We start from the raw sequence: 26,905 nt of genomic DNA on the forward strand, positions 1-26,905 counted from the left end.
CTAAAAGCAATTCCTGTTTTTCACAAGAATACAACCATTGTGGACAGCATGGCTAAGCATAGGCAACGATGCTGCTTACAGTCCTAATTAGCCATACTCCTTTAACGAAGCAGATTACAGTTTATATGTATGGAAATAATAGCTTAAAGACACCCAACATTACAGAAGGTTTAGCCTCTAAATTGACAGCAAGGCACAAAGCTTGGTTTCCAGTAAATGTCATTGGCAGTAGGATTGTATAAATGTTTGGGAATGGTTAAAACACTTGTATCTTATCTGTATTTGTCTTTCTGTATATTTCTGAAATATACTTTTCACTTGCAGCTGCTTGTGGAGATTCTCATGAGACCAAGCCTCTTTCCTCAGAAGAAGAAACAGAAAAGTGAGTGCCAATTCCTCACATAGGATTGCTCACTGATCTTTATTTTTATAGGTGGAGTAAAACAGTTGCAGGTAGCAGTAAATAGGTTTTATCAATACTTAAAGCAGCTTCCCACAGACAGTTTATTTGAAACCTTTTTTATTATTTTATTATTTTAAATCTCACACACACAGTTGAAATTGCTTCCCATACTTTTAATTGTTGTTCAATGTGTAGAAAGCTTCTGTGGTTATGTGCTGGCAAAGGGGAGCATTTTACAGTGCTCCTGCAGACTTATCTCAGAGGGGTGTTTCAAAGCCTCTCTGCTCATCACATCATATGATTATTGGTTTTGGCACGGTAGTCAAGTCACTGCAATCCATAAATCATTACTATCAGACTGAAGAAACAAACAACATTTTTTTATTACCAAGCTCTTTCTAGCCCACAATTATTCATAAAAGCAATCCTCATTTTTCAGTGTAGAGTAGTTTACAAAACAATATAACATTGTGTTATTTATATAACAAATATAGCAATTCTGACACACAGATTTGGTGCAGAAACATTACTTGACTTCATTGACTTTCAATTTTGGAGCTTCCCCTAAGACAGGTACAAAAGTAGACTGCCCTCTTGTCACAGGAAAATAGGACAGACTCCACAGTTGTCCAACATTTCAGTGATTATTCGCTTGATGAAAGTGAATAGTCGCTGAAACATTGGGCAACTGTGGAGTTTTAGATGTGTTTTTCCTGTGCCTTGAGTGCCGCCTAGTTGTATAAGTGTGTGTACACTAAAGTGCCAAAGTCATGGGCTAGATGCCTAGTATCGTGTAGGATCCCCTCTAGCCCAGTAAAGTGCAGCGAATCAATGTAGCATCATTTCCCCAAGTGGACAGAAGACCTCTGGAGAGATGTTGACCCATGCCATCTGTATAGCTTCCCACAGCTTCCTGATATTTGTAGGCGCAGGATCTTGGGTGCAAAACCTCTCCACCACATCCCATAAATGCTCTATTGGGTTCATGTCGGGCAAATCTGGTGGCCACACCATTCATTGGAACTCTGCAGAATGCTCCTCAAACCAGTTCTGGACAGCTTGAGACCGATGACACGGTGCATTATCCTGCTGGAATATTCCATTGTTGTGCGGGTACATGAAGTCCATGAAGGGCTGCAAATGGTCATCAAACAATGCAACATAGCAGTTACTAGTCAATGAACACACCCCACACCAATATCAAACCGCCACCAGCCTGCACAATGGCTTGTTGACAACTGGGGTCCTCATGGGGTCTGTGCCACACCTGAACCCTACCAGCAGCCTGAAACAACTGGAACCGTTACTCATCGGACCATGCCACATGTTGCAAGTCCTCCAGGGTCCAATTAACGACGTCACAAGCCCAGGTGAGGCACTGTATCCTAGGGTTAGCAGGTGTACTGTGGTGGGTCTACTGCTCCCATATCCCATGAAAGCTAAAGAACACTGCACTGACCTGCTGGATATGCATCTGCTACCTCCTGTACTGAATTTGGATGTGATTTGAGCCAGTGTCGCTTGTCTGTTACCACAGACCATTCTGGCCAGATGCTGCTGGTCATAATCATTAATCACCCGTGGTTGGCCACTGCGCAGTGGGTGGTTATGCCTTCCATGAGGTATATACCCGGTACACACATGACACCATACATTGAGGTATATTGAATAGCCGCACAACTTCGGAAATGGCATAACCCATCCATTTGGCACCCACTATTATGCCCGTTTCGAACTCTGATGAGCAGCCTAGCCGGTGTTCAAACTGACTCGCAAGATGTCAGTTTATAACTGATGCAAGTCTGGGCATTTCCAAGACGTCACAGTACGGTGACATCACCTACCATTACCTTTTAAATACTGCTATCCTTATTATTATGCTCTCATTATTGAAATATTAAAAATAAGGTTACTAATTATTGCCTGCCAAGACCTTTTGCACAACAACATAATAGTAATCCTGATGTTCTTCAGTTTAAAGCTATTGAATTTTTGGAATTGGATAAGAGAGGAAGTGATGGGGTTAAATCCCTCACCAAGCGTGAAGAACTTTGAACCCGGGGAGCCTGTTCTGAAGCTTCCACTGGATCGATTTGGATAAAAACTTCAGAGTGGTAACATTGGATCCCAGAAAACATACTAGGGGGTTGAGGTCCTTGTCGTACCTCCCGTTGGTGTATGCTGGGCAGAATTTTGACCCAGGGAAACTGTTCTGCACCTTCCAGTAGATGGATTTGGATGAAAACTTCACAGGGGTGGCGGTTGCTCTGGGATGCCTAATGGAGTGTTTGGGGTCCTGGCCGGACCTCATGGCGGAGTGCGCCAGTCAGACTTTGACCCAGGGAGCCTGTTCAATCTGTCTGTCTATCTAGCTGTCGGTCTAGCTAGCGGTCTAGATAATCGCTTACTAATGCATATAATTTAATGTGTTTTTAACACTTTGGGGCATATTCAATTAGAAGCTAAGTCACATACTTTTCGCATGCCGGACTTTTCGCCGACATCGCTGGTTTTGCATGTGAAATAGTATCACGCGCGTCACCGCTTATCACCATATTCATTTCCAAAGGACGCGAAAATGCGTCCCGGCGAAACTCAAAACAGGCAGAAAATCCTGGCAGATACTGGGGAAATCTGCCTGACACACCCCCAAAAGATGCACTGACATGGGGGATCACTATGGATACCCCCGAATAGCCCTGTTGGAGGTATTTGGGGTGCTTAAATGCTCTCAATTGGTGCGATATTGCGTCTTTGCACAAGTGGTGAAGAATAGAATTTTGCAGTTCTTTTTGGCAAAAATAAGTAGTCCCTGCAAATTTGGGGTACATGAAAATGGGTCCAAGTATGGTTTAAAATTGCCAAAGTGAGGTCTTAAAAAGCGTTAAAAACGCACCTTCAACATGCACCTACAATCAAAAAAACACCTCCCCCACCCCCGAAGTCTATTTCGCTAGTTTTTAAGTTTGTACCCCGACTTTGAGCTTTTTCGCCCCTTTTTCAAAGTCGCTTTTTGGGGTGTTCTTGAATTCTGTTTTTGTATTGCTTTTACTCAGTTTACCTTTGGGGACCTGTTCTAAGAGTGCAGGGTGGTTTCCCCACCTTTGCACCCGAACTCCGCAACTCTGCACTTATTTCCGCCCACTATTCATGGGTGAAACTTTTCCGCCGGGTACATTGCATTGCGTTTTCGCACCAGCAAAAAGTCGCAACAATTGAATACGGGGGTAAGTTTCTGCTGGCGAAATGACGTCACCGGCGAAACTTTTACGCAAATAACGGCTTTTCGCCGCTAATTGAATACGACACTAAAACATGCTTTTTTAGAAATCGTTCCTACAGGAAATTGTATACTGAATTGGCTGAACTGACACCTTTGCAGCAGATAGCCATTGCTCAAAACAGAGCTAAACAGGTTATGTGCATAAATTATTACTGCATGTTATCTGAAAAATTAATATATGAAATGTATCGAATTGGTAGTTCTGACTCCTATTTAGCAGTCAGTCTGTTGAGCTCTGTTCCCAGAGAAATGGCTATTTGCAGTGTGTTAGTTTCATCAGGTCAGAATACTGCATGTGAATAAGATTATAAAACAAGACACATTTTATGATCTAGATGTACGTAACAATGTTTTATATAGATTATTTTAGCTAATATTGTAAAAACTTTTGTGTATTTGTATGTGATGTCTGTTAATCGGAGATCTATCCATTAAGGCTGATGAATTAATAAGAAGATTATATAGTGAGGAATAAATATCCCTAACATATTGGCTTATTTATATTAATATGCATTATCAGCCTAGTAGTGGAGCTATTTGATAAATTGACGTATAAATCAGTATATACTACCGGTGAGGCTGTGATTAATTAGCGGCACTGTTTTTGTAGCGGATCGTCACGTCACTAAGGCCAGCACTCTCACGGTCTGTGACGAAACGCATTCGTTCATAGCATAGCGATCATTCAGATTGTGCTCTCTGGTCCCAAAGCCGACGTTTCCCTGTCTTACAGTTTGGCTGCAGTGATTCTCTGTGTCAGGACAGATCTAACACTGTTTCATCAATCTGGGGATATTCTGGTTTTGAATTTACTGTTAAGAATATTACTTGACAGGGATTGTGGTTTTATTGTGAATTATTAAAGGTTTTATTGACTATGCAGTGCCCCCAGTATATTTTTCTTTAACAGATTGTTATCCGTGGTGTTCAGGGATAGCTTCAGGGATATTTTACGGGGGAGCTGCCGTCATGAACTTTAAGGATACTGGTGCTTTTGCTACTTTCAATTGGTGTTTAAAGGATAAGGAACTGACTTAGTAATAGTTCAAAGCCACTTCTATTATGAACATTAACACCAGCAGGTGGACTCATTGCACCTTCCATTATTATTTGTGTGTGTGAGATAATATATATAGATAGATATCTATCTATCTATATCTATATAATCCACAGTCTAAAGAGGTGGCACTCAGAGACTTCAGAGTAGGGTGAAAAAAGACCCCCCCCCTCTGGGGCAACTTTAATGTGACATACAGGTCAACGTTTTGGGGACTGTATCCCCTTTCTCAAAACCACATAATTGAAATTATGTTGTCTTGAGAAAGGGGATATGGTCCCTGAAACGTTGACCTGTATGTCACATTAAAGTTATCCCGGAGGGGGGTCTTTTTTCACCCTATTCTGAAGTCTTTAGACTGTGGATTATCTATGGGGGAGCGATACCCCCTAGGAGGGCAGCGGAGCTGGTAAGTGCCGGGTTTCTCTGGATAGATATCTATGTATCTCTGTGTGTGTACATACAGATGTGTCCTTGCTCATCTAGGCACAATAAGCCATGCAGCATGATATGCTTGGCATGAGTGAGCAGTCAGGTCCTATGCAACTCTGCTAGGGCCATATGTCCTTTTTTTTTTTTTTTTTGCCGAAAATGTTATATGCCGCTCATTATGATCTAGTCTCCTTAATATTGTTCTGCAATGGATGTGCAATTTTTTATATGTTGTCACTGTTTGGATATTGGTTTTAATGCTTGATAAATAAGCCTTTTACAACATATAGGATGTGCTGGCTCTTGCCTGATTTTTGTGTGTGTGTATATATATGTATATATATGTGTGTGTATATATATATATATATTTATTTCTGTGCTATTTACTTTGTTCCTCCAAGTAACGCCATCTTTACGAGTAATTGATAGAATGACTGGCTTATAACCACCTAGAGTGAAAATGTATCTCACACATGATCACTGCCATTTAGCACGTTAGAGCTGATTCCAACTGCACCACCAGAATTCATTCACAGATTCTACTATTTACCTCACACCTAATTAACTGTATACTCCTTAATAATTCTATTTATACATCTGTTTAACTACCTCTGTATATTCAGAGCGAAAAGAAAGTTAAATTTAACATGCAATATATTTAAATAAGTTTACTGAGTGTTCCAATTAAAGGTTCCAAAGTGTTCCAATTCCAGGAAGTTCCAATTAAAGAAATGAATGGTTGGTTTAATCTTTGTTGTACAAATTCTTTTACCTCTGCCACCTTACACCCTCAAACATCTTTTTGTACTATATCAGTGTCTGTGCCCACCTGTGCTGCACCTATTGCATATACTGTATTGTATCTTTTCATAAGCGATTTCCTAACCGTTCCTGTTCTATTGCAGTCAGCGATGAGTTGATCAAAGATTGCTTGAGCATCCTGTACAACACCTGCATATGTGTAAGGATCTTTGTTTTTGTTTTTTTTTCTGTTTTTCACTATGTAATTCACTATGCAAGCATAACTTGTAGAAAATAATTGATTTCTGTTTGTTTTGTAAATCTGCCCACAAGGTAGTAGAGGAAGTTATTATTATTATTATTATTGCAGGGCCAGACGTAATATCCAGCGCTGTACAGAGACTATTTAATCAATGCCAACCAATGTGCCACCTTGTAGCTATCTGTATTTGTGACCACCACAGTTATCTTTATAAAGTGTTTGCATGCCACTCTTATTTATACATGCACATTTTCCATGAAACCCTTGGAAAGCAGTGATATAAACAAAGATATAAATAAATTTAGAAAATGGAGGCGCTGATTGTCCCCGAATAGCCCCAATAAAGCTATTTGGGTTATTTAAGTTGTATCAATAGCTGCTGATTAGCGTCTTTGCAAAAGTGGGGATGAGTGGCGTTAAGCAGTATTTTCTGGTAAAAATACGTAGTCCTGTTAAATTTGGGGTACATGAAATGTCTGCAGGCATATTTTAAAGTCTCTAAAGCACAGGTTCTCAGGACCCCAAACAGTGCATGTTTTCCAGGTCTCCTCACAGAATCAAAGTGATATTATTAGCTCCACTTGTGGATCTTTTAAAATGTGTCAGTGAGTAATGAATACACCTGTGCACCTGCTGGGTGACCTGGAAAATGTGAACTGTGTGGGGTCCTGAGGACCGAGTTTGAGAACTACTGCTCTAAAGTGAAGTTTAAAAAATTGTGAAAACCCACCCAACTACAAGCACCTGCAATAAAAAAAAAACATCTCCCCCATACTTGCAGACCCCCCTAAAGTCTCTTTAGCTAGGTTTTTATGCTTGTCCCCCAACATTGAACTTTTTCGCCCCCAAAACGAGAGTACTGTTTTGGGGTGTTCATCACTTTTTTTTTGACAGTTATCCATTGGGGGTCTGTCGTAAGGGTTCTGGGTGGTTTCCCCACCTTTGCACCCCCCAAATCCCAAATAAATAAATGAACTTTTCACCACCTATTCATAGGCAAATCTTTTTCGCCTATTACATTGCGTTTGCGAAAAGTGTTTGCAATTTGAATATGGCGGAAAGTTTCTGCCTGGCGAAATAACGTCATCCACGATACTTTTCCGCGTATTCTGACTTTTCGCCGCTAATTGAATACGGCCCTAAGCCTCAATATATCATTTAATTAATCTCTGTTCATAGAACAGTTTAACAAAGCTATTAAAAAACTGATATCACTCATCAAACAGGTTCAGCTCTATATATGACACTGGTGTTTTTAAGAACCGTATAATATAACTATATTGCTGACTAGTACTTAGAAAATAGGCAGTTTAATCTCTTCTTAGTATACTTTTTCATCAAGTTGTAATACTGACAGAAATGTATTTAATAGTAAAACTATTCTATTATGTGTCCATTTGAAGAAATGACTTTTCCCATATGCCACAAACAGTGTTGCTCCAGCTGGTCAGTTCTTAATTAGGTTGTAACAAGAAATAGCAGAAAAAAATTCAACAGTGTTGCAGTTTAAATGTAATTTGCAAGTTTGTAGCAAGCTAGCAGAAAAAGAATCCACAGTCTGTACCTGTTTTGATGAGCAATATCCGGTTTTTAATAGTGTTGTTAAACTGTTCTATTAACAGATTAATTAAATGATATATTGAGGCTTAGTGTTATACTCAATATATAAAATGTGTATTATCTATGTAACCATATAAAGTTTGTAATTTTATGTGGATTATATGATCTGATTTGTGCCGGCCAGCAATGATAATTTAGTAGCTGCAATCTAAAAATTGTGTTTTTAAATAAATTTGTTTGGACAATCAGCGCCTCTATTTTCTATATTTATTTAGTTCTTTTTTGGGGATTGGTAAATACCCCATTCTAGAGGCTGCAGATTGCCAAGGTAGATAATTAGTCCAGCGCCAGCTGTTTATTCATACTTGTTTTGTATATAAACACAGAGCAGTATAGTAAGTGTAATAAGAAATCAGACACTTAGTTAAGTGGTTCCGTTCCTGATGAAGGTTCTGAAGCTCATGTATGAGGGAGCACTTTGCAGCAGCTATCTGAATTTTTATGTATTAAAATGTATGTCTATAGCTCCAGCATATTATCCAGTGCTATGTAATTAAACAAAAATACAAAGCAAACAAGACTGGGTGGTAACAGACAGTGAAAAGAAGGTCCTGCCCCAAGATTACAATCCTATCGGAATTTTAGGAATTTGATACATAAAGTTAAGAGACAAACTGCATTTGTGTCCAGCCAAATTGTAATGGGTAAAAGTGTTTAGTGGACTTATATAATCCAGTCACAGAGCAATGTTGGTTTGGTGGGTTGTGTATAGAAGCAATATAAATGTAAAGGTGCATACACACACAACGATTGAGTTAATGAACGATTTTAGTAAACGATTTTCTACCTTGAAAAAATGAACTAAAATTGTTTACTAAAGTTGTTCATTTACTATGTTCATTTAAATGTAATGAACGATTTCTATGAACTACAAACGATTTTTGCATATTAACTTAATGAAAATTGTTGAGTTGACAAGTCTGACTGAACTACAAACGTGAACGCGCATGAACAATAATTGTTCATCGTTTGACTCAGAAAGTGAACGATTTTTTCAAACGATTATCGTTAAATGATATCGTTTAACGATAATCGTTCAAAACATTGTGTGTGTATGCAGCTTTAGTTTTGCGTGAGCTGAGCATAGTGGGTTAGTAATTGGGTAGAATAGCCTAGTGAGGTGTTAGGCATTTATCAAAAACCTGAATGTTGAGTGTCTAATAGGTCGGAGTATTGGCATGCCTCTCAGAAGCTTGAAGGGGTATGGAAGTGCATCTTAGGAAGTTCATATAAGAGAGGTAGTGTGTGTTATGTGTTTGTTTTTTTTTTATTTTTATTATTATAAATCTGAGCAGGCTGTGGGTAATAACCACATACTTCCATAGGCAAACGCAGGGGGAGGTCCGGTTGCCTGGAAATCCCCCTCCCTAGCCCACATCATGACCACAATAGAAATAGTAATATAATAACTAATGCGTGTTCTTCTCAGTATCTCAAATTAAATAATTAGCACCACCTGTGGATCTTTTAAAAAGTGTCAGCCAGCAATACACCTGTGCATAAACTAGGTGATCTAGAAAACATGCACTGCTATAGACCATCAATAGGGTTAATTATTAATACCATATAATACACTATCCATTGCATAAAGAGAACGATATGTACATATATGTCAAGGGCTGGTGCTAGATTCTTCTGCTGCTCCCCCAGACTTCCGGTCTTGCTCCCATACTCTGGAATGGTGTCCACATCTGAAACAAAAACATTCAGCTCAGGCAGGATGGCCCTACTGCCCCATCTAAGGGCATACTGTGAATGTTGGTCCTGTATATCCTGCAATTATGACACTCAAAACTTCAAAACACTTTGTATGATGCATATTAAAGCTGAATAAGTGCTAATTATGCCCTCTTCATGGACTGGCCACACGTAAAATCAAGCATTAGGAAATCCCCCTCTAGAAATCCTGCGTTTGCCACTGACTTCAGTATTACCGTATATACTCGAGTATAAGCCGAGTTTTTCAGCACAAAAAATGTGCTGAAAAAGTACCCCCTCGGCTTATACTCGAGTCAAGTGTAGCGCTGACCGCACGGAGTTCGGTCAGCGCTACACACTGCCAAACACACTGCCGCCGGAGCCGGCAGCTGCGTGTTTGGTGTAACTCTCAGCGGCTGCTGCTGCTCCCACTGCGGGAGCCATCTTCCGGCTCCCGCAGTGGGTGATGGGAGACACGTCGTCATGACAACGTCTCTCCCATGCAAAGCGGCCGGAGGAGCGGACAGCGGCAGGACCAGGAGCGGGAGTTTAAGGTAAGTGTTTATTTTTTTTTTATTCTTTTCACGTCTCTCTCTGCTGGGGGGGGGGGACTACAGGGGGCACTACCAGGGGGCGATTACTACAGGGGGCACTACCAAGGGGCATTATCAGGGGGCGATTACTACAGGGGGCACTAAAAGGGGGGATTACCACTGGGGGAACTACAAGGGGGGGATTACTACAGGGGGCACTACCAGGGGGGGATTACTACAGGGGGGGATTACTACAGGGGGCACTAAAAGGGGGGATTACCACTGGGGGAACTACCAGGGGAGGATTACTACAGGGGGCACTACCAGTGGGGGATTACTACAGGGGGCACTAAAAGGGGGGATTACTACTGGGGGTACTACCAGGGGGGGATTACTACTGGAGGCACTGAAAGGGGGGATTACCACTGGGGGCACTACCAGGAGGGATTACTACTGGGGTCACAACCAGGGGGAATTACTACTGGGGGCACTACCAGCTGCTGCCATTTCCCACAATAGGCTTATATTCGAGTCAGTAAGTTTTCCCAGTTTTTTGGGGTAAAAGTAGGTACCTCGGCTTATATTCGGGTCGACTTATACTCGAGTATATACGGTAATTGAAAGATAATAGTGGGAGAGAGAGGTTACAGATTTTAAGGCAACGAGCACAGGAGAAAACCACTCTGTGGTGGACAACTAATTTGATTGTTATGGGATCAGGTTAAGTGGACAAGCAGTGATGTGGGAGGAAAGTAAAAGGAGTGTATATTGCCAGTGATTGCGCTGAGCAAAAAAATGTGTCCTGGGGTCCTACCTGATCATTTCAGAATTAATGAGTCCCATCAGAATTAAGGTTTTCTGTGATAATCTAACCGAAATAAAGAGAAACAATTTTGTAAAAATTATTTTGCTTTATTACAGTAAGTAAACTAGTAAATGTTGGACAAAGCAACATAAATGTGAATGTGTGTATAATATGTTATCTAATAGTGTAAAAGACAATCATAAAGTGCCAAACAGAGTGCATAGGAGTATGAGAGGATCCAGAACGTATCTTAAAATGGGGATAGTCTTCAGTCACATGACCATAAAGTTTGTTATATATAAGAAAAAAAAAATGGCAATCTCACATAGTGTGTACCATAAATGTATGTCCAGTGGAGCAAACAATATTCACATAAGGAAAACATTTTAAAACATTAGGTATAGGAATTAAGGAGGAATTAAAAGGATTATTGGTACATTACCTGCATAATCGGACACTAGAAAAGGATGAATATCAATATTTGCTTGTCGACTCCAAATACACCGATCTTTTATCTACCAAAGATTCTTAAATCTTTGGTAGATCCACCGGGCAGGCCTATAATCGCCGGGATAGACTCTTACTTCACTTATGTCTGTATATATTGATATATTTTTACAAAAATATGTTTGTGCATTACCCTCTTAACTAAAGGACACCAGTAGTGTCTTGGGGATTATTTCAGATTTAAACTAGAAAGACACGTACCTTTTGGATTACAATAGATGTTCAAAGCCTCTCTACGTGTATTAAATACGAGAACGGTATTGAAGAATGTAGAAAATTTCTGGATAGAGACCAACACCTGACTGATCCATAAAAGAGCAAATTGTGTTTTTATTAGGTTAATTTTAAGTAACAATTATATTCAATTCCAGAATGGTTTTTATTTACAAACATTGCACTGCAATGGGCACAATTTTTGCACCAAGTTTTGAGAACCTTTTTCATGGGAAGTTGGGAAAATCTAAAAATGGATTTCCAGAATAAAGAACGTCAAACACTATAAAAGATGTATAGAAGATATTTTAATCATATGGGATGGGAGTGAAGCCCAATTTCTAGAATTCTTTGATTTAATCTCTACAAACAATTACCTATCAAATGGATAAAGAAAAGGTAGAGTTTCTAGATCTAGTTCTAATTGGAAGCAAAGATGTCATCACCACCTGTAACCATATCAAGAAAGTCAACACCAACCGTTATCTGCATTTCAAAAGCTGCCATGATAAAAAATGAAAAGACTAATATTCCACACTCCCAATTCCACCCTGTAACGCAACTGTAGCTCACAACAAGATTGTGAAGAAGAACAACTAAAGATTTATGCAGAAAGGTTCAAGGAAAAGGATTATCCGGAAGAGATCATTTGTAAATCACTAGTGAGAACAAACAAAACTCCAAGAACCGAGACGCTAGTACAGAAAAAGGAGAATTCAAGAATGACCACCACATTTATCGCCACCTTCAATTGAAGAAACACTGGAACATACTCACTATGGATCCAATATTGAAAGAAATTCTTCCGCCACAACCCCAGATTGTTTATAGAAAAACTAGGAATTTGAAGGAAATCCTTGCACTCAGCTTTCTGAAAATTACCACTCCACCTCTGCAAACTAATCTCAAGTGTAAAGGGTGCTATACGTGTGGTAACTGCAATATGTGCAGATTTGTCCATCCTAATAGAAGAAAATTCCCGAACTACAATAATACTAAGGAATATGTAATAAGACTACATTAATTGCAATTCCACAATGGCCATAAGCCTGCTGGAATGTTCCTGCGGTCTAAAGTATGTAGGAAAAACCAAAAGGACTTTGACATTACGGATACAATGACACATTCGCAACATTAAAAATAAGATCAAAACACATGCAGTTTCCAAACGCTTTCTAGAGATGCATAATGCTAACTCTGATGATATCACCTTCAAAGCTATAGAACTTGTGAAACCTGGCGCTAAGAGGGGGAGAGATCCTGAACAAACTGTCGGAGAGAGATGTTCTCGATTTTTGAGTTACAGACTTTATAACCCCCTAGGCTTTAACGAAAGCTTTGAAATTGCTCCATTTCTGTAGATTTATGAATTATTCAAAGGACATTGTATTAAGCGTTTTCTCTTATCCCTTCTCTATTATTCTTTATATCATTGCCATTATAGTGTCTTATCTACATCAATACCTGCTTCTAAATCTTATTTTATCATGATATACACACACACACACACATACACACATGGATTGTAAATTTTATCTATTTAGGACACACATGGATCGTAAATCTTAGAATAAATATGCATTTGTAACTATATATTTTTATCCATTTATGTTTCTAATTATTGGTGATGAGCTATATATATTTGTTGTAGCCCATTATGTATTGAATTATCATTAATAGGGCAACCTATAAAGACCTATAGAAAAGACTCAGAGAAAATGACCACCGCGTATCCACTGTAAGGACTCCAAGATGGCTGCCGTCTACCCCATTCATCTGAGCATGCATATGGAGCTTGGGATTGGCAACTCTCGTTTAACCAGTCCATGCAGTGGAAGTGACGCAACTTACCCAGATTTCAATGCGGCTTGAAAGACTATCAGATTACCTCTACCCACAATACTTTGCGGTGGATATGACGTGCGCTCCACCTGCGTTCCAACACCGTAATTAGATGTTTTTAACCTTGTTAAGTACATCCTTTTCTTTTTTGAAGTTTATATTACCAATAATATAGTTAAAAACTGTTCCTGGATATATATATATATATATATATATATATATATATTTTTTTTTTTTTTTTTTTTACAGTCCCTACATGATTATAGGGTCCATTTTTTTCAAGAGGCCACAAGAAATGTCATGAAAATCAGACACATATGGCTGCAATCTCAATCTAGTAGCTAGCTATACATATGCTTAGTTTGCCCCATGCATGCATCCCCGGTCTCACTACTGCGGCACACTAAGCTGACAGGCTCGGGAGACAGACTGCTGGTGCAGCGTAGCCTGGCTCCGGCTGCTGCTTAAATTTTTATTGGAGACCAGATCCACCACTCGGTGTAGTATTTATTTAGGACACTCTTGAAACAGTTGTCCGCAGTACTTCTTGTTCAATAACAATTGTGACATTGTAGCTTGTCAAGTTAAAAAGGTACACATTGTTGTGGAACTTTAAACCGTACCAAATATCGTCACATTGGAAATTTATAGGTCCAATTAAACACTGCAACAAAGTGATATATTTTTTATACTACAGTTTTTTTTTTTTCTCCTGAAATATATATATATATTTTTTTTAAGATGGTGTTTAGATCAATATTCATCATTGTTTTAATCCTGACATTGGCGATATAGTAGTAATGATCAAGTTAGGATTACAATCAATTAACTATTAGATCATTGAACGGGTGAGTTATTGCCCCTAATTGTTTCTGGTAATCTTTTATTGAATGTGTATTGAAGTGTATTGTGATATAGATATATATATATATATATATATATATATATATATATATATATATATCTGTGTATATATGTGTGTGTGTGTGTGTGTATATGTATGTATGTATGTGTGTGTATATATATATACAGAAGAAACTGGCACACGGAGACGACAAATACTGAAAAACGATGTTTTTTACATTATTTGTCGTCTCCGTGTGCCAGTTTCTTCTGTCTACTGGTTTATTTCTCTGTGCATCGGAGCAGGTCGTCTATTTGGATTGAGTGCCGGCAAATTGGATGAGATATATGTATGTATGTGTGTGTGTGTGTATGTATGTATATATACGTGTATGTGTGTATATATGTGTTTATGTATATATATGTATATATATGTATATATATATATGTATGTGTGTGTATATGTTTTAATTTACATGTGATTAAATGCAATACTATTTTTTAAACCAACGGAGCCTTGGCTGCTATATGTTCTGCCATTTCACAATCTAGAGGTTCTAAATTAATAGTGAGGTTTTATTGAATGTTCACAGGCCCCATGTTAAAGACATGCAGCTGAATTATAATTAAAGAACCATACATTGGTGCTTCACAGTGATAGTGTGGTTTATGAGCGCCGAGATCATTGGATCTATTTACGGATTTAATAAATGTCTTATGTATTAAGTTATTGTGGAGTTTCTGTAATTTTGGGACCAGTATGTTCCTAATGTTTAAACATTTTTTCCTTATGTGAATATTGTTTGCTCCACTGGACATACATTTATGGTACACGCTATGTGAGATTGCTATGCTTTTTCTCTTATATACCGAAAAAACTTGATGGTCATGTGACTGAATACTATCCGTGTTTTAAGATAAATTCTGGATCCTCTCATACTCCTATGCACTCTGTTTGGCACTTTGATTTTTACACTAATAGGCGCTCTTTTATCTATTAATTTTATGTACGTGTATTTCACTGATACATATATCACAGCAGAGCGCTGCCACTCATTAATTAAGGAGTGTGTTTTATGCATATTTTATGCTATGCTTGTTCTGGCACAGAACCTAAAAGTAAAGGTTCATTGAGCGCCTTACTCTTTTGCTCTATATATAGTGTGTGTGTCTATATATATATATATATATATATATATATATATATATATATATATATATAGATCCAAAATACCGGCACTCCTAAATAAACTGCAACTACTCCGGTGCCTTTCCAAAGAATTCCACATACAGATATGTAAAGACGGCACTCATGAGACTGGACAGCTACAAATAATGACCATGACACTAGTCGTAATGTAAATCGACGTTTCAGGGACAACTCCCTTTTATCAAGACTTGGTAAAAGGGAGTTGTCCCTGAAACGTCGATATACATTACGACTAGTGTCATGGTCATTATTTGTAGCTGTCCAGTCTCATGAGTGCCGTCATATATATATATATATATATATAATATATATATATGTAATCTCTCTCTACATCAGGGTCCATAGGGTATCCACAGGATACCTTTGGTATAGGTGATGACGTCAGGCATTGGGCACCATAGGATTAAAGTTTGCAGCCTCCCAGGATGCACTAGGGTCCCCCTCCTATACCCCGCCCCCGAGCCAAGGCATCCCAGTTTCGTAGGTGCACGGCTCGGAGTCGGATGCACTTGTTTAGAGGGGGGCTAAGATTAGCCCCTGAAGTTTCTTCACAAGCAGCTGTGGCTGCCCATCTGGAAGTACAGCATGGACAGTCAAGGCTGACGTCCATGCTGTCTTCCCTACACCCCCGCCGGTACCAGAATGCCGGTACTGATCCGGGGATGCTGGTAAGCATCTGGGGTCACAGCTAGCAGTGACCCCCGATGTTTGGGACCATGGCCGGATTCAAGGGGGCAGCAGGTAAGCAGCGGGGTCCCGCGGTGGGTCCCTGCTGAGTACATGGTCCAGAGTCCCCAGGCAGGGGGCTCCCTGGGGACTGGCTGCAGCGTGGAGCCAGGTAACTAACCTGCGCTTCCACTACCCCCCTGGGACAGCGGACCGTGGCTGAGCGGTAGCGCTGCAGCGTCCCAGGGGTTAATTGCATGCCAGGGGAGCGCGCCTTCCCTGTACACAGCCGGCGCCTCCCCCGCTGCACACAGCCCTCTCTGCATCTGCTGACTGGCCCTGTGGCAGCGCTCCTCCCCCAGGCCGGCCTCCTCTCTGCTCCTCGGTGGCCATCTTTTGCTGGAAGCATGGTGAGTGCTGCTGGACGCTGATGATCGGCGGCATCGCAGTCTGGGTCCCCCGGCATACCTGTAGTCAGTGGTGTCGTCACCCATGCAGGGTTTCCCGAGACAATTGATGGTACCCCACAGTCTCCCTATTTCCCCTCCTCTGGTCTCTCAGGAGCCTGCGTGGGTTAATTCACTGACAAGTTCTGTACAGCATTTGTCGGACGTGTTACAAGGGGAGTCTCTGAGATTCGGCCACTTATATCAATGAAGCGGCCTTGGATATCAGTACCCTGACTTCTCGGATTTCTTCGGCAGCTGTGGCTGCTCGTCGCACCTTATGGTTGCGAACTTGGAAGGCGGATGCTGATTCCAAGAAGGGCTTGGAAGCTTTGCCTTTTAATGGAGAAGTCCTTTTTGGTCCAGATCTGGACAAAATTGTAGCCACAGTGGCAGCAGCCAAATCGGCATGTCTCCCGTCTGCTGCGGTTCCTTCCAGTTCAGGTACGTCGTCCTTTCGGCCTTACAGGGCCCAGGGTAGGCCTAAGGCACAGTCTTTTCCCCGACAGGCTGGCCCCAAAAAATCGGCCAAGCCCCAGAAACAGGCCTGGAGTACCAGACGTCCGGCCCCTAAGCCAGATGACAAGCCTGCGGCCTGGCGGTCTGGGCCTCCCTTTGGGGGATCCCAAAGTGGTAGGCCGCCTGCTGCAGTTCGCCCGGTGTTGGTCGGTTACCACGACAGACACTTGGGTTCACGAGGTGGTTTCTCACGGGTATGCCCTCTCCTTCTGGCACAGGCCCCCGCCCCGATTCTTCACCACGGGTCTTCCATCAGACCGGAACAAAGCCATGGAACTGCGGAAGGTTTTGCACACTATACTCCAGGCTGGAGTTATAGTGCCTATTCCTTCTCCCAGAGGGGCCAGGGTTTCTATTCCAGTCTGTTTTTGGTGCAGAAACCCAATGAGTCATACCGTCCGATCCTCAACCTCAAAGCACTCAACAAGTCCTTGCGGGGTGCCGAGGTTTCGATTGGAGACCCTACGGTCCATCATTCTGGTGCTGGAACCTGGGGATTACATGGTGTCGTTGGACATACAGGACGCTTACCTGCATGTCCCTATTCTTTTACGCCATCAACAGTTCCTCAGGTTTGCAATCCGCAACGATCACTTCCAGTTCCGGGCGTTACCTTTTGGTCTGGCGACAGCACCACGTGTGTTCACCAAGGTTATGGCGGTCATGGCGGCTTCCCTGCTGCTACAGGGAGTCCGCATGTTGCCGTACCTGGATGCCCTTCTGTTGGTAGCAGGATCTTCAGAGCTCCTTCTACGCCACTTGGACCTGACTATTTCGGTACTGCAACGGCACGGCTGGTTGATAAACTGGCAGAAGTCCACCCTGATCCCGTCTCAGAGGATTCTGCACCTCGGAGCATTATTGGACTCCGGACAGCAAAGGATCTTTGTGACGGGGAAAAGATCTCTGCCTTGCAGTTGAGGGTGCGCAGTTGTCTGCAGAATCGCCGGGTGTCTCTGCATTCGGCGATGAGGTTACTGGGCTCCATGGTGTCAGTATTCAACATGGTCTAATATGCCCAGTTTCACTCCAGACCTCTGCAGCAATTGATCCTGTCCAAATGGAATGGACTGCCTCAGAGTCTAAAATCCCAGACAATGGTGCTCACTCCGGAGGTTCGCCTGTCCCTAGCTTGATGGTTGCAGACGACCCATCTCAACAAGGGTCGTCCATTCTGGGTGGCGAGTTGGGTCCTGTTGACAACGGACGCCAGCCTTCGGGGCTGGGGAGCTGTCACGGGTCCACACTTGTTCCAGGGCCGATGGACTCAGGCGGAAAAGGAGTTTCCGATAAAAATCTTGGAACTCCGCGCCATTTTCAATGCTCTCCAGCGGGCACAGCGGGTTCTCCAAATTCACCCCGTGCAGGTCCAGTCTGACAACGCCACCACCGTGGCCTACGTAAATCGGCAAGGAGGAACCCGAAGTCGGGCGGCACTCGTAGAGGTGTCCCGCATCCTGGTCTGGGCGGAGCGCAATCTCCCGGCCATATCAGCAGTATTCATCCCAGGAGTTCTCAACTGGGAGGCGGACTTTCTCAGTCGCCAGGACATTCATCCGGGGGAATGGTCTTTGCACCATGACGTCTTTCAACTTCTGCTGGACAGGTGGGGTCTTCCAGAGATCAACCTCATGGCGTCACGGCACAACAACAAGTTGCCGGTGTACGGGTCTCGCACGAGAGACGAAAAGGCGTCTCTGGTGGATGCTATGTCCATCCAGTGGACGTTCCGGTTTGCTTATCTCTTTCCTCCGTTTTTTCCCTTCTTCCACGTGTAATCCGGAAATTCAAACAGGAAGGAGGGACGCTCCTGTTGATAGCTCCCGCGTGGCCCAGACGGCACTGGTTCTCAGACCTTCAGGGTCTGTCCGTGGACAGTCCTCTGCGTTTGCCGCTGCGACCGGACCTTCTGTCACAGGGTCCTTGTCTTCACCCGGACCTGACTCGGCTGTCTTTGATGGCGTGGCTGTTGAGACGGCCATGTTAAGGTCCAGGGGGTTTTCCAGCTCTGTAGTACTCACTATGCTAAGAGCTCGGAAGCCTTCTTCTGCAAGACTATACCATCGTGTGTGGCATACGTTCTTCCAGTGGTGTCGGCCAAGAGGTTATGCACCTCGGGAGTTCCGTCTGTATAAAGTATTGGCTTTTCTACAGGCGGGACTAGACCATGGGCTTCGCCTTGCTTCTCTGAAGGTACAGGTGTCTGCCATGTCCGTCTGGTTCCATCGTAGGATTGCTGCAATCCCTGATGTGCGCACCTTTATGCAAGTTATTCTCCGAATTCAGCCACCTTTTGTTCCACCGGTGGCGCCTTGGTATTTAGCTGTGGTCCTGAGGCTCTCCAGGGACCGCCATTTGAACCACTGGGCTCAGTGGACCTTAAATGGCTGACAGCTAAAACAATTTTCCTTCTGGCCATTGCTTCGGCCAGACGTGTTTCTGACTTAGGGGCTCTCTCCTGTAGACCCCCTTTTCTGATTTTTCAAAGGAACAGGGCGGTGCTGCGCACTCGTCCTGGTTTCCTTCCCAAAGTTGTTTCGAGTTTCCACATCAACAAGGAAATCGTTGTGCCGGCTTTTAACTCACCTGACCTTTCCGTGGGTGAGGCCACTTTGGATGTTGTGCGGGCCTTAAGGATTTATGTTGACCGCACTTCTTCGTTTAGGAAGTCGGACGCCTTGTTTGTCCTCTATGGCTTCCATAAAAAGGGTTGGCCTACTTCAAAGCAGACTTTGGCAGGCTGGATTCGTATGGCCATTTCAGAAGCATATCTTCATGAATGCCTTCCGGTTCCTTCCTCTGTGAGGGCTCATTCCACTAGGTCTGTGGGTCCTTCGTGGGCAGCTCGACGTGGTGCCTCTGCAGTCCAGATCTGCAAGGCTGCCACGTGGTCCTCTGTCCATACCTTTGTGACGTATTATGCGTTTGACACCTTTGCCTCTCAGGATGCTTCCTTCGGGCGGCGGATTCTCCTTTCAGCACAGGAGCGTCCCCACCCTTAAAGGATACTGCTTTGGGACATCCCCAAGGTATCCTGTGGATACCCTATGGACCCTGATGTAGAAAATATGAGAGATGGTAAGAACTTACCTTTGTTATCTCTATTTCTACGAAGTCCATAGGGTTCCACAGGACTCCCGCACGGTCGCACCTGTGCGGCAGATGGGCTTTACTCTGGTCACCGTTTTTTCCGTCTCCCTCTGGTGAGAATGTGATTCTTGTGTGTGTCCAGATCTTTTTTCTCTCTTCCTTCTCCTCCTCCGGCCTATGGCTTGGTACGTAACTGAGATGCCCTGGCTTGGGGGCGGGGTGTAGGAGGGGGACCCTAGTGCATCCTGGGAGGCTGAAAACTTTAACTCTATGGTGCCCGATGCCTGACGTCCTCACCTATACCCAAGGTAACCTGTGGAACCCTATGGACTTCGTAGAAATAGAGATAACAAAGGTTCGTTCTTACCATATCTCATATTGTCATTAACGTCCTGCACTCACACCTTAGAAGGTCCTTTTTTCTAGGGTGCTCCTCTTTGGACTTGAGCCAAATATTCATACATTCATATGTGCTACATACCAAAGTGCATAGACACAAGGGCACTCACCAGATTAAAACAGTGTTCAAGAGTTTATTTCCCTTCAGTGCAACAAATCATTCCAGGTTGCATTCAAATAACTCCAACGTTTCGGTCTAGAAACAGACCTTTTTCAAGGCTTGCAATCCATGTTTAAATTCATTTTAAACTCGCAATAAATATTTCTACTATATTTGTGTGTTATTTTTCAGATTTTATTCTGTAAACCTATAATGCAGTGTCTCACACTTTCTCTATCCTTCTCACTCTCTCTCTGTCCTGTTTCTCGAGGGGGTAGTCTAACCTTTTTAACTGCACAGATTACTTCTAAATTTCTCTGTGTAATCACTCTTTCCATTCACATATGCATTAGGGGTGTGCACCGGCCACTTTTCGTGTTTTGGATCTGGATCTTTCTTCGTGTTTTGGATCTGGATTGGTTTTGCCAAAACCACCCTTCCGTGTTTTGGGTTCTGGGTTTTGTGTTTTGGATCTGTATTTTTTTGAAAAAAAGCATAAAAACAGCTAAAATCACAGAATTTGTAGGTTTTTCTGCTCCTATGCTATTATTAACCTCAATAACCTTCATTTCCAGTCTATTCTGAACACCTCACACCTCACAATAGTGTTTTTATGTCCAAAAGGTTGCACCGAGGTAGCTGGATGACTATGCTAAGCGACATGAGTGGGCGGCACAAACACGTGACCCATCTAGGTGTGATACTGCAGTGGCAGACAGGATGGCAGTTTGAAAAACTAGGCCCCAAACTGTACATAATGCAAAGAAAAAAAAAAGGTGCAAGATGGAATTGTCCTTGGGCCCTCCCACCCACCCTTATGTTGTATAAACAGGACATGCACACTTTAACAAACCAATAATTTCAGCGCCAGGGTCTGCCACACAACTGTGGCTGAAATGATTGGTTCGTTTGGGCCCCCACAAAACAAGCTGGCAATTAATCTGTCCCTGCACAAACTGGCTCTACGGAGGCAAGATCTCATCCTCATCCTCCTCATCCACCGATTCCTCACCCTCTTCAGTGTGTACATCCTCATCCTCACAAAGTATTAACTCGACCCCACTTGAATCCACCACCACAAGTCCCTCTGTACGTTCTGGAGGCTGGTCTCCCTGGAAGAGCTGATAATTCATTTTGATGAACATCATCTCCACATTCTGTGGAAGCAACCTCCTACGCCTTTCGCTGACCAGGTTCCCGGCTGCACTAAACACTCTTTCGGAGTACACACTGGAGGGGGGGCAACTCAGGTAAAATAGAGCCAGTTTGTACAGGGGCCTCCAAATTGCCTCTTTTTCCTGCCAGTACAGGTATGGACTGAATGACATGCCTACTTGGATGCTGTCACCGATGTAATCCTCCACCATTCTGTCAATGGTGACAGTATCATATGCAGTGACAGTAGACATGTCAGAAATTGTTGCCAGGTCCTTCAGTCCGGACCAGATGTCCAAACTTGGTCCTGCCTGCCCTGCATCACCGCCAGCGGGTTGCTTAGGATACCTAAGTTTTTTCCTGGCAGCCCCAGTTGCGGGAGAAAATGAAGAAGGAGCTGTTGACGTGTCACGTTCCGCTTCAGCTGACAGTGTGTTCACCAGCAGGTCTTTGCACCTCTGCAGGCTTGTCGGCCGGAAAGAGAGACACCACATAGGCTTTAAACCTAGGATCGAGCACGGTGGCCAAAATGTAGTGGTCTGATTTCAACAGATTGACCACCCTGGAATCCTGGCAAAGCGAATGAAGGGCTTCATCCACAAGTCCCACATGCCGAGCGGAATCGCTCCGTCTTAGCTCCTCCTTTACTTTCTCCAGCTGCTTCTGCAAAAGCCTGATGAGGGGAATGACCTGACTCAAGCTGGCAGTGTCTGAACTGACTTCACGTGTGGCAAGTTCGAAGGGCTGGAGAACTTTGCACAACACGGAAATCATTCTCCACTGCGCTTGAGTCAGGTGCATACCCCCTCCTTTGCCTATGTCATAGGTGGATGTATAGGCTTGAATGGCCTTTTGTTGCTCCTCCATCCTCTGAAGCATATAGAGGGTTGAGTTCCACCGCGTCACAACCTCTTGCTTCAGGTGATGGCGGGGCAGGTTCAAGAGTGTTTGCTGGCGCTCCAGTCTTCGGCACGCAGTCGCTGAATGGCGAAAGTGGCCAGAAATTTTTCGGGCCACCCAAAGCGTCTCCTGCACGCCCCTGTCGCTTTTCAGAAAATTCTGCACCACCAAGTTTATTGTGTGAGCAAAACATGGGACGTGCTGGAATTTGCCCAGATGTAATGCCCGCACAATATTGGTGGCGTTGTCAGATATCACAAATCCCTAGGAGAGTCTAAGTGGGGTAAGCCACTGGGCGATGATTTCCCTCAGTTTCTCTAAGAGGTTGTCGGCGGTGTGCCTCTTACTGAAACCGGTAATACACAGCGTAGCCTGCCTTGGAACGAACTGGCGTTTCTGAGATGCTGCGACTGGTGACGCTGCTGCTGTTGCTGCGTTAGGTGATACATCTACCCAGTGGGCTGTCAGTCATATAGTCCTTAGTCTGCCCTGTTCCACTTGTCCACATGTCCGTGGTTAAGTGGACATTGGGTACAACGGCATTTTTCAGGACACTGAGGACACTTTTTCTGACGTTTCTGTACAGTCTCGGTATCGCCTGCCTAGTGAAGTGGAATCTAGACGGGATTTGGAACCGGGGACACACTACCTCCATCAATTGTCTAAATCCCACTGCACTAATGGCGGATACCGGACGCACGTCTAACACCAACATAGCAGTCAAGGCCTCAGTTATACGTTTTGCTTCAGGATGACTGCTGTCGTACTTCATCCTCCTCGCTAAGGACTGTTGGAGGGTCAATTGTTTAGTAAAAGTAGTGGTGTTCCTACTTCCTCTCTGGGATGATGAACGACTCCCAGCAACAGCAGCAGCGGCAGCAGGAGGCGTAGCAATGCAGGATCCTCCGGAGGAATCCCCGATAGGAGAGTCAGTCATGCCAGTGACATGGCCTGCAGGACTACTTCCGATCCTGACTAAGGAGGAAATTGACGAGGAGGGAGTTGACGGTGTGGTTTGCAGGTGCTTGGATACAACAGGACAACGGGATTTAGGTGTCCCTGGACTGCTTACGGTCTTAGCCAAAGTTTCTGAACTTGACAGTAACTTATTATGAACGCGCTGCAGGTGCCGTATAAGGGAGGATGTTCCTAGGTGGTTAACGTCCCTACCCCTACTTATTCCACCTTTACATAAGGTACATATGGCAAGACAGTTGTTGTCCGGATTTGGATAGAAATATTGCCAGACCAAATAGGTGGAATGTTTGGTCTTCTGCCCAGGCATGACCGTGATGGGCTTTTTCATCCCACGGACAACAACTGTCTCCCCCGGAGCCTGATTTAAACAAACCACATCACCATCAGAATCCTCCTCGCCAACTTCCTCCTCAGCGCCAGCTACACCAGTATCCTCATCCTGTTGTACTTCAACATTGACATCTTCAATTTGCATATCAGCAAGTGGACTGTGGGTGCTCCTTTCAGCACTTGCAGGGGGCGTGCAAATGGTGGAAAGAGCCACCTCTTCCCGTCCAGTGCTGGGAAGGTCAGGCATCGCAACCACCTCCACACTTGGACTCTCCTTGGGGATTTGTGATATCTTCTTAGAAAGCACAGTTCTTCGCTGTGCTTTTGCCAGCTTAACTCTTTTGATTTTTTTTAGTGGGAGGAGGGCTTCCATCGTCATGTGAAGCTGAACCACTAGTCATGAACATACTAGGGATCGACCTTAGCCGTTCCTTGCCACTCCGTGTCGTAAATGGCATATTGGCAAGTTTACGTTTCTCTTCAGCTGATTTAAATGTTTTTTTAAAGGTCATTTTCCTGAACTTTGTCATTTGGGATTGTATGTTCCCTCTATTATGACATTGGGCATCGGCCTTGGCAGACTACGTTGATGGCATGTTATCGTCTATGTCATGACTAGTGGCAGCAGCTTCAGCACTAGGAGGAAGTGGTTCTTGATCTTTCTCTTTTTTTATTTTTATCGGAGAAAGTTTGGTCCTCCATTTATGTTATATCGATTTGATATATACGTGCGGCTAAACACAGAAAATATTTTTTTATTTTTGCTGGAGAGTAGTGCACTTTGTGGGTTACACCAGCCTTTAAGAAATGAGCCAGCCGGCTCTTTACTTATGGGACACAGGCGCACGCTTGGCGCTGCTCCTTTTGTTGATGCACGTGCGGCTACTGCGCACACAATTCACAAACACAGAAAATATTTTTTTTTTGGTTTGGAGTGTACTTTGGGGGTTACAGCACCCTTTAACGGTCAAGCCAGCCGGCCCTTTACTTATGACACAGGCGCACGCTTGGCACTACTTTGTTGATGCACGTGCGGCTACTGCGCACACAATTCACAAACACACAAAAAATATTATTTATTTAGCACTTGGGGGGAGCACCACTGATGGACAGAGCACCCCCTGGACAACACTACAGCACCCCTGTAGGACTGGGACACTGCACAGGACTTTGGAGTGGACACAGCCCCTATGGAGAACTGACTGCACAACACAGTCCAGCCAGCCCCTATGGACTTTGAAGTAGTGGACACAGCCCCTATTAACAACAGCAGCACAGCACAACACAGCCAGCCCCTATGGACTTTGAAGTAGTGGACAACAGCAGCACAGCACAACACTACTCTGCACTACACTACCCAGCCCAGCCAGCCCTAACTCCCACCCTCCCTCTTCACTGTCCACAGCCGAGTGAGAAAATGGCGCCGACGCGGGTACCTTATATAGGATCCAAAACCCGCGAGACTCGGAAGGCGGGATGATGACGTTTTGCCTCGATTTCAGATCCGAGTCAGGCGGGAAAAGTCGAGCCTGACTCGGATCTGCCTCGGATCGGGGGGGCTCGGATTTCAGAAATCCGAACCCGCTCACCCCTAATATGCATATAGTTTAGGCTCTATCTTTAAGTCCAAGACTGCTTTTAAAATGTTTTAATCTGGATGCTACCATTTATTCTAATAATCTCTGCTCATAGTATTTGTCATAGAACCAACAGATTATGTAATTGCCTTTTCTGAATGGTGAGACACTGATTCTGAATCTGAGCACAGTACACAATGTACTTCATTACCAGAATAAATGTATAGCTTCCTTTTGTTTTTCTAGTTGAGATGTGACACACCTGTCAATAGTGTCAGGTTTGTTGTCCTATAATAAAGTGGATTTACCAGTTCTGGAACTAGTGTCTTTATAAAAATGACTGTCTGGAAAGTAATTTGCATATGCCTATGACAGGTGTATGGGTGTAAAGATCTTTTTGTAAAGGAGTGTTGAAGTAATGGCATTCAATTGAACAGCTTAAAATGCATTTTGCTGACACAGCAGTCTGTTCTAAATACGAGGTGTGGCTATTAAATAACGAGTTTGATGCAATAATTTGTTTAATTATATTAAGTATATTTTAACTCTGTTCCCCTTCTATGTACTCCCCTTCTGCATCCACACACCGCTGCATTCTTATTTTCTATTGGTCAGAGCCGTGCTGTAGCTCATTATCTGCTGCCTCAACGGCTCCATTGTTTTCTTCTTTACCTCAGTAACTGATGCAAAACGGGTCTTCTGTTTCTTTCCCGCAAAGTTGCTAGAACATTTTTGTAGTAATGTTGATTCACTGTTGCGCCTTCTGGTACTCAGTCTTCCAAAATTACACCCTTGATATCAAAGAAAACAATTTAACATGGCTTTGAATTTGGATTTGCTTTGACGTCCAATTTCATTTTTGGAGATTATGATGTTTTCCAGTTCATGGACTGGCGTTTTGTCTCAGGACCATATTGGAAGATCCATGTTTCATCACAGTGACGATATTGGATCAGAACCTCTATACACACCTGCCTATACCTTCTAAGGATGACGCTAATTTGCGTACGCAGTCATACAGTAAATAAAGACTTAGACCTGGAATCTGTGGTTCCAAAGCACAAGTATTATTCAAGTAAAAGTACAGTCAGTTACACGCAATTGATCCAGACACAATTTAGGCGCAAAGGAATTATACAGACCCAAGTACAGTATACATACGCAGCGCTTCCGGTACCAGATGTTAGGTATCAGCAAGAAACCCCTCAGTCAGCATTCAGCAAGAAGACTAAAGACCCAGTGTTGGAGCACACATATTTATACCCCCCCAGGAATAGGCAAAGCAGACGTTTGTTG

General features: G+C 43.3%; 1 protein-coding gene across 1 annotated transcript in view; it reads left to right on the forward strand.

Annotated features, from left to right (window-relative positions):
* Positions 1–26,905, forward strand: part of TRPC4AP (transient receptor potential cation channel subfamily C member 4 associated protein) — a 71,011-nt gene that overhangs the window by 12,074 nt on the left and 32,032 nt on the right. Inside the window, exons 4-5 of the mRNA XM_088480697.1 lie at positions 325–382; positions 6,081–6,136. Of these exons, the coding sequence (XP_088336823.1) occupies positions 325–382; positions 6,081–6,136 (114 nt within the window). The remainder of the gene's footprint in view (positions 1–324; positions 383–6,080; positions 6,137–26,905) is intronic.

This window comes from Taudactylus pleione, unplaced genomic scaffold (genome assembly GCF_031769625.1).
Source record: "Taudactylus pleione unplaced genomic scaffold, aTauple2 ptg000256l, whole genome shotgun sequence".
NCBI classification, from domain to species: domain Eukaryota; kingdom Metazoa; phylum Chordata; class Amphibia; order Anura; family Myobatrachidae; genus Taudactylus; species Taudactylus pleione.